We start from the raw sequence: 13,099 nt of genomic DNA on the forward strand, positions 1-13,099 counted from the left end.
ATTCTCCAAAGCTGTTCACCAAGCTTTCGATTAAAGGTGCCATCGAACGTTTTTTTACAAGATGTAATATAAGTCTAAGGTGTCCCCTGAATGTGTCTGTGAATGTTTAGCTCAAAATACCCCCTAGATATTTTTTTATAAATTTTTTTAACTGCCTATTGTGGGGCATCATTAACTATGCACCGATTCAGGGCTGCTGGCCCTTTAAATGCTCATGCTCCCTGCCCACGGAGCTCGCTTGCCTTGAACAGCATAAACAAAGTTTACACAGCTAATATAACCCTCAAAATTGATCTTTACAAAGTGTTCGTCATGCAGCATGTCTAATCGAGTAAGTACAGTGTTTTTAATTGGATGTTTACATTTGATTCTGAATGAGTTTGAGGCTGTGCTCCGTGGCTAACGGCTAATGCTACACTGTTGGAGAGATTTATAAAGAATGAAGTTGTGTTTATGAATTATACAGACTGCAAGTGTTTAAAAATGAAAATAGCGACGACTCTCGTCTCCGTGAATACAGTAAGAAACGATGGTAACTTTAACCACATTTAACAGTACATTAGCAACATGCTAACAAAACATTTAGAAAGACAATTTACAAATATCACTAAAAATATCATGATATCATGGATCATGTAAGTTATTATTGCTCCATCTGCCATTTTTCGCTGTTGTTCTTGCTTGCTTACCTAGTCTGATGATTCAGCTGTGCACAGATCCAGACGTTAATAATGGCTGCCCTTGTGTAATGCCTTGAACATGAGCTGGCATATGCAAATATTGGGGGCGTACATATTAATGATCCCGACTGTTACGTAACAGTCGGTGTTATGTTGAGATTTGCCTGTTCTTCGGAGGTCTTTTAAACAAATGAGATTTATATAAGGAGGAGGAAATAATGGAGTTTGAGACTCACTGTATGTCATTTCCATGTACTGAACTCTTGTTATTTAACTATGCCGAGGTAAATTAAATTTTTGATTCTAGGGCACCTTTAAATTTCATATTTGAAATCACCAATGAAATCGGACAACTACTGTCTCATAAATTTTGTTTCTAAACACTCGAATCATGACAAAAAAAATTGCACGTCTCACTGTTTCTATAGGAACCGGAGCTTTTAACAGCTGACGCGATGACTTTACCAGCCGGCGATTAGCTCTTATTTAGAAGGCGGGACTTATTCTGCCATTTTACAAATACAGTATATGATAATCTCACATGCTGAAATACCCATCATACTATTGTTATCAAACCAAGGAAGAAAAAACAATTCACATACACAGAGTAGCGTTGTTTGGCACCTAAATTTATTGAAACCCAGAAGGCTCTAACTTCCATTCTTGGATTTAAAATGAAGTGACGATTTAAAAAATAAATCATGCTCATACGCTTTATGAGAGATGTATAAGATTTAAGAGTACAGTTGGTTTACCCTTTTCATCCTAGATGATGATGATGCTGGTGAACATACTGAACATGGCAATCACAAATTACAGTCATCAGGTAAAATAGTCAGCCATACAGCACAAAGTATGAGAACACAAAAACAACCTTCGCATTAAACATTCTGCACATGGGAGGAATCATCTGGGATGAAGGATATGGGCATTTCATTCAGTATTCAGTATCAATGCAGTCAAAACCCCAGCATAAATGTGAGATACAGCCATTTCCCAAGCACCATGTGATCACAATCCTCTGAGATGATTGCCACAATGAACTGGTCAGAAGTTTGGACACATTACTATTTTTAATGTTTTTAAAAGAAAATCCTTATGCTCATTAAGTCTGCATTTATTTGATTAAAAATACAGAAAAAAAAACAGTAATATTGTGAAATATTATTACAATTTAAAATAATGGTTTTCTATTTTAATATACTTTACAAAGCTGAATTTTCAGCATCATTACTCCAGTCTTCAGTGTCACATGATCCTTCAGAAATCAATCTAATATGATGATTTATTATCAATGTTGGAAACAGTTGTACTGCTTAATATATTTTTTTATGACGTGATACTTTTTCAAGATTCTTCAATGAATAAAGTTTTAAAAAGAACCAAATTTATTCTAACAATATACACTATCAGTTCCAAAGTTACTGAAAAAATTACTGGGGTCAGTATATTTTTTCCTTTTTTTTCCTAAAAGAAATTAATACTTTTATTCAGCAAAGATGTGCTAAATTGATAAAAAAAAAAAAATGATAGTAAAGATTTATAGTGTTAGAAAGATTTTGAATTTTGAATAAATACTGTTCTTTTTTTAACTTAATTCATCAATGAATCCTGAAAAAGTATCACAGATTCCCAAAAAAATATTAAGCAGCAGCACAACTGTTTCCAACATTGATAATAAATCATCATATCAGAATGATTTCTGAAGGATCATGTGACACTGAAAACTGGAGTAATGATGCTGAAAATTCAGCTTTGCATCAGAGAAATAAATTATATTTTAAAGAATATTAAAACAGAAAACCATTATTTTAAATTGTAATAATATTTCACATTATTACTTTTTCTTCTATATTTTTTGATCAAATAAATGCAGGCTTGATGAGCGTAAGAGACTTCTTTCAAAAACATTAAAAATAATAACTTTTGACCAGTATTACACAAACACACACACATATGCATGTATATATAAAGGAAAAATGAAAGTTTGGAATGATATTCTTCAAAACAAAGTGTACAAAGACAATCACTGAAATTTAAATGTGAAATTTGTAAACACTTCTTTTTCACAATTTTCTACAATTTTGTAAACACTGATAAATGTTAAGTTTTTAATTTTTCTTATACAGCCTGGATTATATTTGATCAACTGTACTTGTTTGTAATATACTAAAGATAATACAGGTATTAGTAAATATTCAGAATACTTTTTTATTTGCATGTACATTTATAAAAGTGACATTACTATGGTTTTACTTTTTTGTGCAAAATGCTTTAGTGAACTATAATTTTGGCATTTATGAGAAACCTTTTTAATATATTGGTTTGAATAACAGAACACAGACAAAACGCACAAAAAAAAACAAAGATCAACTGACAGACCTACAAACCTCTTGCGAATGTTCCAGGATGTTTTCCCACAGTTAATATCTCAATAAATACCCAAGCCATCTACCTTTCTTAATACTGTGCAAAAAATCATGGGTTCAGCTAGTGCAAGCGGGCCTGCCGAACACACCGAAAACAAAGCGAGATTCAGGACACAGCGGAGGCCAGAATGAGAGAACTTGTGTCCGGCGCTACATTTAGAGAAGTTGAACTGTAAGGCGGTTGAATCGGCGCAAGGCAGAGAACAAACAGGCCACAATAGAGAGGGTGACTTTCATCGAGGATATGCAATGAATATGCAGTAGGCATCAGGTGGAGTTAGCTGCGAGATTACCTTTCCTGAAGACACAGGAATCTGCAGAGATCTACCAAGTTATAGGTCAATTTGTCGCTACTACACAAGAGGTTGAGCAACATTGGCACACTGCACGATACGAAGCAGAACACTTCTCTGTTAAATAATAGATTTTATGTTGACAGGAATTTGTGCCTACAAAATGATGAGAGGAAAAGCACAGTTTTGTGTCTCTAGTAAGGAAGTACGATTCAATGAAGCCCATCTGCAGAAGAAACTTTCATCACAGCCTAAATTAACATGCAGTAACTTGCCCTGAGGTGCTTATGTAACCCTGTATTAATTTAACCTTTGAAATCTCCAATTATGCCTCAAATCTGAAATTATCCGATTTTTGTTACTTTAATTGCACGAGGACTGAATCTGAGGCCTCTCATAAAACTAATGAGAGACTTCAAAGGCCATTTCAGAGACCCTTAATGTAATTCTTTCAGAAAGGGGTTACAATATTGCAGAACCGGGCATCTATTAAACTACACTCGACGCAGAGAAACCGCTAAATGAATCCGACTCCTTCAGTCCAGTCTATGAGGACGACTCCATCACAGGTCATCGTCCCCGATTCCTTCAAAAGCGTAGTTTCCATGGAAATCATTGCCACTGATGTCACTGGCTGAGTTGGAAGAACTTAGTCCTCTCAGGGAGACAGAAGACAGCTTGGTCTGTGGAAATAAATAAATAAATAAAGGGAACAGGAGATAAGTGTAAAACTCATGTTTTTGTCAACTAAAACTACACTCTCAGAGATAGCTAGAGGTTGAGCAACAGTGGATCGAACTTGTTGGTCCAGCACATCCCACATGCTCAATTGGATTGAGATCTGGGGAACTTGGAGGCCAATTATGTGTTAAATGAAGTGTTAAATGACCAGATATTTCAGTTATAAATAAAACAAATTAATGATGTTCAATTATTCACTTAATAGGCTTTTATAGTTATTAATTAACAGTTAATCAAGTGTAATAAATTACGTTCAATTGGTTTTATTATGCACTAATTTGTTTTCTTACGCATTATATAGTAAGCTATATACGTATTTTAAATTAATATCATTTATATGTATTTAGGATAATCATTAACTGACAGTTTGTGGAGACCCGATTTCATCGGAGGATCCGATTTGTCATGACACTGGAAGCGTCTCACATGCAGTCGTGTCCGTACAGCTTTCAAAGTATACTCAACCACAGATGAGTTATTTTGGAAGCTTGTTTCCACCATGAAATAAAAAAAATAAAAAAGGTAATTGCAACTTCTTATCTCACAATTCTGACTTTTTTCTCAGAATTGCAAGATATAAAGTCAGAATTGCGAGATATAAAGTCAGAATTGAGTTAGAAAGTCAGAATTGCGTGATATAAAGTCAGAATTGAGTTATAAAGTCAGAATTGCGAGATATAAAGTCAGAATTGAGTTATAAAGTCAGAATTGCGAGATATAAAGTCAGAATTGTGAGTTATAAAGTCAGAATTGCGAGATATAAAGTCAGAATTGCGAGATATAAAGTCAGAATTGCGAGATATAAAGTCAGAATTGAGTTATAAAGTCAGAATTGCGAGATATAAAGTCAGAATTGAGTTATAAAGTCAGAATTGCGAGATGTAAAGTCAGAATTGCGAGATATAAAGTCAGAATTGCGAGATATAAAGTCAGAATTGAGTTAGAAAGTCAGAATTGCGTGATATAAAGTCAGAATTGCGAGATATAAAGTCAGAATTGCGAGATATAAAGTCAGAATTGAGTTATAAAGTCAGAATTGCGAGATATAAAGTCAGAATTGAGTTATAAAGTCAGAATTGCGAGATGTTAAGTCAGAATTGCGAGATATAAAGTCAAAATTGAGTTATAAAGTCAGAATTGAGTTATAAAGTCAGAATTGCGAGTTATAAAGTCAGAATTGGGAGATATAAAGTCAAAATTGAGTTATAAAGTCAGAATTGAGTTAAAAAGTCAGAATTGCGAGATATAAAGTCAGAATTGGGAGATATAAAGTCAAAATTGAGTTATAAAGTCAGAATTGAGTTATAAAGTCAGAATTGCGAGATATAAAGTCAGAATTGAGTTAGAAAGTCAGAATTGCGAGTTAGAAAGTCAGAATTGCGAGTTAGAAAGTCAGAATTGAGTGATAAAGTCAGAATTGCGAGATATAAAGTCAGAATTGAGTTATAAAGTCAGAATTGCGAGATATAAAGTCAGAATTGAGTTATAAAGTCAGAATTGAATTATAAAGTCAGAATTGCGTGATATAAAGTCAGAATTGAGTTATAAAGTCAGAATTGCGTGATATAAATTCAGAATTGAGTTATAAAGTCAGAATTGTGAGATATAAAGTCAGAATTGAGTTATAAAGTCAGAATTGAGTTATAAAGTCAGAATTGCGTGATATAAAGTCAGAATTGAGTTATAAAGTCAGAATTGAATTATAAAGTCAGAATTGCGTGATATAAAGTCAGAATTGAGTTATAAAGTCAGAATTGAATTATAAAGTCAGAATTGCGTGATATAAAGTCAGAATTGAGTTATAAAGTCAGAATTGAGATTATAAAGTCAGAATTGAGTTATAAAGTCAGAATTGCGTGATATAAAGTCAGAATTGAGTTATAAAGTCAGAATTGAATTATAAAGTCAGAATTGCGTGATATAAATTCAGAATTGAGTTATAAAGTCAGAATTGCGTGATATAAATTCAGAATTGAGTTATAAAGTCAGAATTGTGAGATATAAAGTCAGAATTGAGTTATAAAGTCAGAATTGAGTTATAAAGTCAGAATTGCGTGATATAAAGTCAGAATTGAGTTATAAAGTCAGAATTGAATTATAAAGTCAGAATTGCGTGATATAAAGTCAGAATTGAGTTATAAAGTCAGAATTGAATTATAAAGTCAGAATTGCGTGATATAAAGTCAGAATTGAGTTATAAAGTCAGAATTGAATTATAAAGTCAGAATTGAGTTATAAAGTCAGAATTGCGTGATATAAAGTCAGAATTGAGTTATAAAGTCAGAATTGAATTATAAAGTCAGAATTGCGTGATATAAATTCAGAATTGAGTTATAAAGTCAGAATTGCGTGATATAAAGTCAGAATTGAATTATAAAGTCAGAATTGAATTATAAAGTCAGAATTGCGTGATATAAAGTCAGAATTGAGTTATAAAGTCAGAATTGAATTATAAAGTCAGAATTGCGTGATATAAAGTCAGAATTGAGTTATAAAGTCAGAATTGAATTATAAAGTCAGAATTGAGTTATAAAGTCAGAATTGCGTGATATAAAGTCAGAATTGAGTTATAAAGTCAGAATTGAATTATAAAGTCAGAATTGCGTGATATAAATTCAGAATTGAGTTATAAAGTCAGAATTGCGTGATATAAATTCAGAATTGAGTTATAAGTCAGAATTGTGAGATATAAAGTCAGAATTGAGTTATAAAGTCAGAATTGAGTTATAAAGTCAGAATTGCGTGATATAAAGTCAGAATTGAGTTATAAAGTCAGAATTGAATTATAAAGTCAGAATTGCGTGATATAAAGTCAGAATTGAGTTATAAAGTCAGAATTGAATTATAAAGTCAGAATTGCGTGATATAAAGTCAGAATTGAGTTATAAAGTCAGAATTGAATTATAAAGTCAGAATTGAGTTATAAAGTCAGAATTGCGTGATATAAAGTCAGAATTGAGTTATAAAGTCAGAATTGAATTATAAAGTCAGAATTGCGTGATATAAATTCAGAATTGAGTTATAAAGTCAGAATTGCGTGATATAAAGTCAGAATTGAATTATAAAGTCAGAATTGAATTATAAAGTCAGAATTGCGTGATATAAAGTCAGAATTGAGTTATAAAGTCAGAATTGAATTATAAAGTCAGAATTGAGTTATAAAGTCAGAATTGTGAGATATAAAGTCAGAATTGTGTGATATAATGTGCAATTGTGAGGGAAAAAAGACTGACTTTTTCTCAGAATTGCAAGTTTATATCTCACAATTCTGAGAAATAAAGTCAGACCTGTGAGACACAAACTCGCAATTTCAAGAACAAAAGTCCAAATTTTGAGACAAAAAGTCGCAATTACCTTTTTATTTTTTTTTATTTAGTGGCGGAAACAAGCTTCCATAACATTTTGTGTGACTTGTGCCGCAGTAGATCTTCTGTCGGCTCGGATCAGACGGGACAGCCTTCAGTGCCCTCGTGCGTCAGTGAGTCTTGGGCTCCCAACACCGTGTCACCAGTCTGTGTTTGTCCCTCCTCGGACTACTGTTGGTAAATTCTCACCACTGCTGACCGCGAGCGACACACAAGCCTTGCCGTTTCAGAGATACTCTGACCCAGTCGCACTTGTCAAAGTCGCTCAGATCTTTATTCCTGCCCATTTCTCCTGCATCCAACATGTTGATTGCGATTGTTTGCTTACCATCTAATATGTGGCTTCTTATTAATTAATACTATAATAATCTATAAATAATACTAAAAGGTACAGGTACAAAACAGTACAGACAATATTTGCACTGCAAGTTGATTATAAGGAAATGAAAAACAACTCACAGAGAGTTTGACTACTTGTTCACGGCTGGGATCAGGGGAATCCTGAAAAACATTCATGCAAATGGCAAGTTAACAATGCTTCATCTTCCATATCAAAAGTAGAGTTTCCATTAGCAAAAACCTCCATGCCCACCAGTAATGGAGGAGACTTCACAGCTTGCTGACTGTCAGATCGCTGGAACGAGCCGTTCAGTCGCTTCTTCTGCATCTGCTGGAAACACATCAAAATCACAAACTTAGAGAAAAAGAGAGAGAATGCTCCTCAAATAAACATGACCACGTTTATTCTCATAAACACATTCCTGGTCTTATTTTGCAGGATTCATCGATGCATATTATTACAGCAAAAAAAGAAGTTTCATAGTCTTTCATTAAAGTGCAGTAACTTGAAAACAATAGTTGTTTTTGCACTGAAACAACTTTCAAGGCCTTTTTTTTGCAGCGCTCACTTCTGACAGTCTGAAGAAATCCCAGTTTCACATATGCCACACTATGACACATTAAGCCTATTATCCTGAAAGAGTTTTATCATGCCAGTCCCATATAACAAAAACATGCTCACTGTGACTCAAACTCTTCAACGCACATCAACCAACTGAAAGATATTCCCAGATATTTGACACGTCTTTACAAGGCGGCAAACATAGACCTACTGACCTTTTTAATGCTTCCGCCAGATTTCTTCACCATCAGCTCATCCACCATAGACTGCAGACAGATACTCATCATGATGGCCTGGGGAAAAACAAATTTTATTTTTAGCATTTTATTTTTCATTTATTTAGACATAACAGTATTGAATTCCAACACGTTCTGCGATGGATTCGGCTCTGACCTGTGGACTGGTGATGGTGACCCACTGCAGACGGTCTTTGCTCATCAAATACTCGAAGGCCAGCTCTAGTTTCACGTCACATTTACTGGAGCTGCTTGGGTTCGCAGTACCGTTCGCCACTGGCACCTGCTGTAGAGTCAAGCCGGGTCATCACAAATACGATCATCATAATCATTGTTATTTGTGCCGAGGCAATTACAGCAGCCATTTCTAAACTCCTCTACATGGCAATTACCTTCAAAGCTCAATTAGTCATCATTAGCTCTGCTCTAAATGTCATCGTCCTCATAATTACATTGCATCACGACCACAAATCACAAAAGTGTCTCTTTAGAATTGCCTCAGATGACACAAAACAGTCAACTTCTTTACACAGACACAGAAAACTCCCATTATAAAGATGTGGCTGTGCAGTCCCAGCATCCTCAGCGTCCGGCCATTCTGAGCTCATTAGTAACACAACTCTGCTATTCTAGGGCAAAGACCAAGCCAAGACCACTGCAGAGTGCAGCAGCTTCCACTCGCTAATGAAACGCCAGAATCTGCATTCAGAATTTTGATAATCTTTCCTTTGTTTCCCAATTCTAGTACAGTAATATGGCTGCAGAAAACCATGAAGGCATACATTTTGTGGGAGTCCCATGAGATAAATAGGAATGTATAGATAGACGAGTGTCTGGTAGCTGACTGTTATACAGCAAGTGAGCAAATAGCACAGTCCTTTTCCTGCTGTAAGTGCTTTTTGGTCGTCCTCGTTGCAACTTCCCATTTTCAGAAATAGACCGACCAGACATGCCTGAAGGGACAGTCATAGAAAGAATTTGGAGAAGAGTCTGGAGATGTAAAAGGAAGTTTTCCTACATCCGTACTGTGAAAAGCAGTACAGATAATTTGGAAAAATAAGGGGGTTTCAGGTTAAATTTGAGCATTTTGAACAATATAAAAAGTAGTTTTATAAAGATTTCAATGAACCAGGCTAAAATAAAATTAACTATTGCTTGCCTGTTTAATTTAAAGCAAACAAACAAACTAATTATGTCTAAAAAAAAAAAAATTTGTTCAAAAACATGACCTTATTTGACTTCACAGGGTCAAGAACCTCTCTTAACTCTCCACATACTTTAGGAATGGACTCTGGAACTGTGGAACTCCTAAATGACAAGCTTTTGTGCAAATTCAGCCAACCAGACTCTGCAAGACACTTGAAATGTCTAGTGTTGACAACAGCATACTAAACAGTGCCAGTTGTTTTTAAACTTAAGCTTGTATGATTTTGCTGTCTTCTGCTGGGTTCAGTCTGTTACGATAGTCACTGTGTCAGATTATGCGATTTTGACTTTTAAAGGATTAGTCCACTTTTAAATAAACTTTTCCTGATAATTTACTCACCCCCATGTCATCCAAGATGTCCATGTCTTTCTTTCTTCAGTCGAAAAGAAATGAAGGTTTTTGATGAAAACATTCCAGGATTTTTCTCCTTATAGTAGACTTTAATGGGCACCAAATGGTTGAAGGTCAAAATTATTTTCACTGCAGCTTCAAATTGTTCTACATGATCCCAGATGAGAAATAAGGATCTAGTGAAACCATCGCTCATTTTCTGAATTTTTTTTTTTTTTTTTTTTAATTAGATAAGTTTTAACCAGAAATGCTCATCTTGAACTAGCTCTCTTCTTCTTCTTCTCTATTAGAATTCCAGCAGTGTAGACGCTGCTAAGTGTATTACTGCCCTCCACAGGTCAAAGTTTTGAACTAATTTTTATATGCAATATGCTAGTTCAATAGTATATAACAATTAGTTCAAATTTTGACCTGTGGAGGGCAGTAATACACTTAGCGGTGTCTACACTGCTGGAATTCTAATAGAGAAGAAGAAGAGAGCTAGTTCAAGATGAGCATTTATGTTTAAAACGTATATAATTTTAATTTTTTTTTTTTTTTCAGAAAATGAGCGATGGTTTCACTAGATAAGACCCTTATTTCTCATCTGGGATCATGTAGAACAATTTGAAGCTGCAGTGAAACTAATTTTGACCTTTGCCCATTGAAGTCTACTATAAGGAGAAAAATCCTGGAATGTTTTCATCAAAAACTTTAATTTCTTTTCGACTGAAGAAAGAAAGACATGAACATCTTGGATGACATGGGGGTGAGTAAATTATCAGGAAAAGTTTATTTAAAAGTGGACTAATCCTTTAAATTCTTGTCATGTCATGGACAAGAAACATATCAACTTACACATTGGTTTTACCTACACTGAAGAGTTAAAATTAATGAGATAATTAAACAATTAATTAAGTGATGATTGTGCATTAGTGATGAACACCTGCTGTTAACAAGCAGAATCATTGAAGAAAGGAGAAACACAAGAACTACAACTGACTTCAGTCACAGCCTTATTAATTGCTTAATTATCTCATTAACTTTGAGATAAACAGTGATAAATAGTGTTACTTTAACACTATTTAGAGAGGAACCATATGTACTCTGAGCAGAGATGATTTAACTCTGGAGATTTTACTGTGTGTGTGGATGCATTTACCATTGCTTTGCAAAATCCAATCACTTGAATTAGAATCTGCATGATCAGGAGTTTTGCTATTACTATTATTATTATTATTTCATATTTAGACATTATAAAATCACTATTATAACACTTAAAATCTCTTTTTTTGTCAGTTTATGGGAATACACAACAAAGGGGTTGAGGCCATGTTGGGCTGCTTTAGAGAAGAGGAAGAGTTGTTGTAGTAGAGTGTTGTTGTCATACCGTCATTTTACGCCGGACTGCTTCACAAACGAGGGTCAATTCAACACAAAAGATTAACATGACGGCACATGCTAGTGGATGAGTTGAATCAACTCCACAGCAACTGCATAAATGTATCCACTAACCATTCAGAAACGTCTAAAAGTTGTAACTTCTTTCCTGAGTCTCTCCATCAGTGTCGACTCCGGTTTGAACAATGTAAGGCTGAACACCGTTACTGACAATCCTCATTTTGGCTGCGTGAGATTCTCCAGCTTTGTTGTTGTTGAGCTGTTAAAGCTCCACCCTCTTCTGGAAAGGGGGCGGGAGCAGCAGCTCATTTGCATTTAAAGGGACACACACAAAAACGGCGTGTTTTTGCTCACACCCAAATAGGGGCAAATTTGACAAGCTATAATAAATGATCTGTGGGGGATTTTGAGCCGAAACTTCACAGACACATTCTGGAGACACCAGAGACTTAATACATCACTACACAATCGACAATGGAACATTTTGCTAATGCAACCACGCCTTTAGACTTTGTATTGTTAAATACTTCTTTTATCAAACTTACAGATGAAGTGACCCGCCAGCATCTCATGCGCGTGACTTTGAAGCTGCCCTCTTTCATCTGTTCGCTGGGCAGTTTGACATGAAAGTTGAGTTCATTGTTGCCGGCACCGACTATAACATGACAGCCCTTCTCTGGAAAATCTGTGATGCAGGGATCAAACTTGATGTAGCCGTAGTACTTGAGTGTCTGAGCCAATCTGATGAACTGTGGGAGAAAACATAGACACAGAGATGGTAATCTAACACACAAATGACGAGATTAACGAAGCTTCAACATTACACATTCAGGTCTGAGAATGGACTTCAGCTTTTATAGAAGCAGTCAACTTCTTTCCAGCTCATAGACACTAGGGAGATCAAATAACGTGTGGTGGAGCTCAGCCGTACCTCCTTCTTTGAGCCCTTTTCCTGCAGGGATTTCAGCTGTCTGTGCTGCTCTTTGTTCACAAGGATCCATCCTCGCTCTATGTCAGACACCGTCTGGGTGGAAAAAGAGGGGAAAAATTGCTGTTTTCACTCTGAACTTGACTTTTGAATAAATTATGTGTTTAAAGGAGATTTGTGTAGTTTTCGATGATAAAATAATCTTCAATCCCAACTCAATATGCAGTCAGTTTAGTTATTATTTCTAGTTTAAGTTTAGTTTTCATGCAATCATTTTTAATTTTCTAGTCTCAGTATTTAGTTTTAGTGATAGCACTTTACAATAGTATTCAATAGTTAATGCATTTGGTATCATGAACTAACAATGAACTAACATCTTAGTTTGTTACTTAACCTTACGTGTTACTTAAACTTACTGTTGTTCATTGTTAATTTTAATACAGTAATTTTATTGCTAACACATTACAATAATGTTCCTTTAGTTAAGATTAGTTAAAGCATTGACTAATATTAACTAACAATGAGCAATACATTTGTTACAGTACTTAATCTTTGTTAATATTAATAAAAATACAACTGTTCATTGTT

At 34.7% G+C, this 13,099-nt stretch overlaps 1 protein-coding gene across 2 annotated transcripts in view; it reads right to left on the bottom strand.

Annotated features, from left to right (window-relative positions):
- Nucleotides 1–2,801: 2,801 nt before the first annotated feature.
- snx17 (sorting nexin 17) overlaps nt 2,802–13,099 on the bottom strand; it is a 42,350-nt gene continuing 32,052 nt past the window's right edge. The window contains exons 9-15 of one of the 2 annotated variants that reach the window (XM_048208382.1): nt 12,515–12,607; nt 12,129–12,332; nt 8,803–8,931; nt 8,625–8,702; nt 8,101–8,175; nt 7,968–8,009; nt 2,802–4,085 (exon numbers count right to left, since the gene is read on the bottom strand). In XM_048208382.1, the coding sequence (XP_048064339.1) occupies nt 3,966–4,085; nt 7,968–8,009; nt 8,101–8,175; nt 8,625–8,702; nt 8,803–8,931; nt 12,129–12,332; nt 12,515–12,607 (741 nt within the window). In that variant the 3' untranslated portion in view covers nt 2,802–3,965. Of the gene's footprint in view, nt 4,086–7,967; nt 8,010–8,100; nt 8,179–8,624; nt 8,703–8,802; nt 8,932–12,128; nt 12,333–12,514; nt 12,608–13,099 lie in introns of both variants that reach the window. The other variant, XM_048208380.1, reaches the window with a different exon arrangement.

Source organism: Megalobrama amblycephala, linkage group LG11 (assembly GCF_018812025.1).
Source record: "Megalobrama amblycephala isolate DHTTF-2021 linkage group LG11, ASM1881202v1, whole genome shotgun sequence".
Classification (NCBI taxonomy): domain Eukaryota; kingdom Metazoa; phylum Chordata; class Actinopteri; order Cypriniformes; family Xenocyprididae; genus Megalobrama; species Megalobrama amblycephala.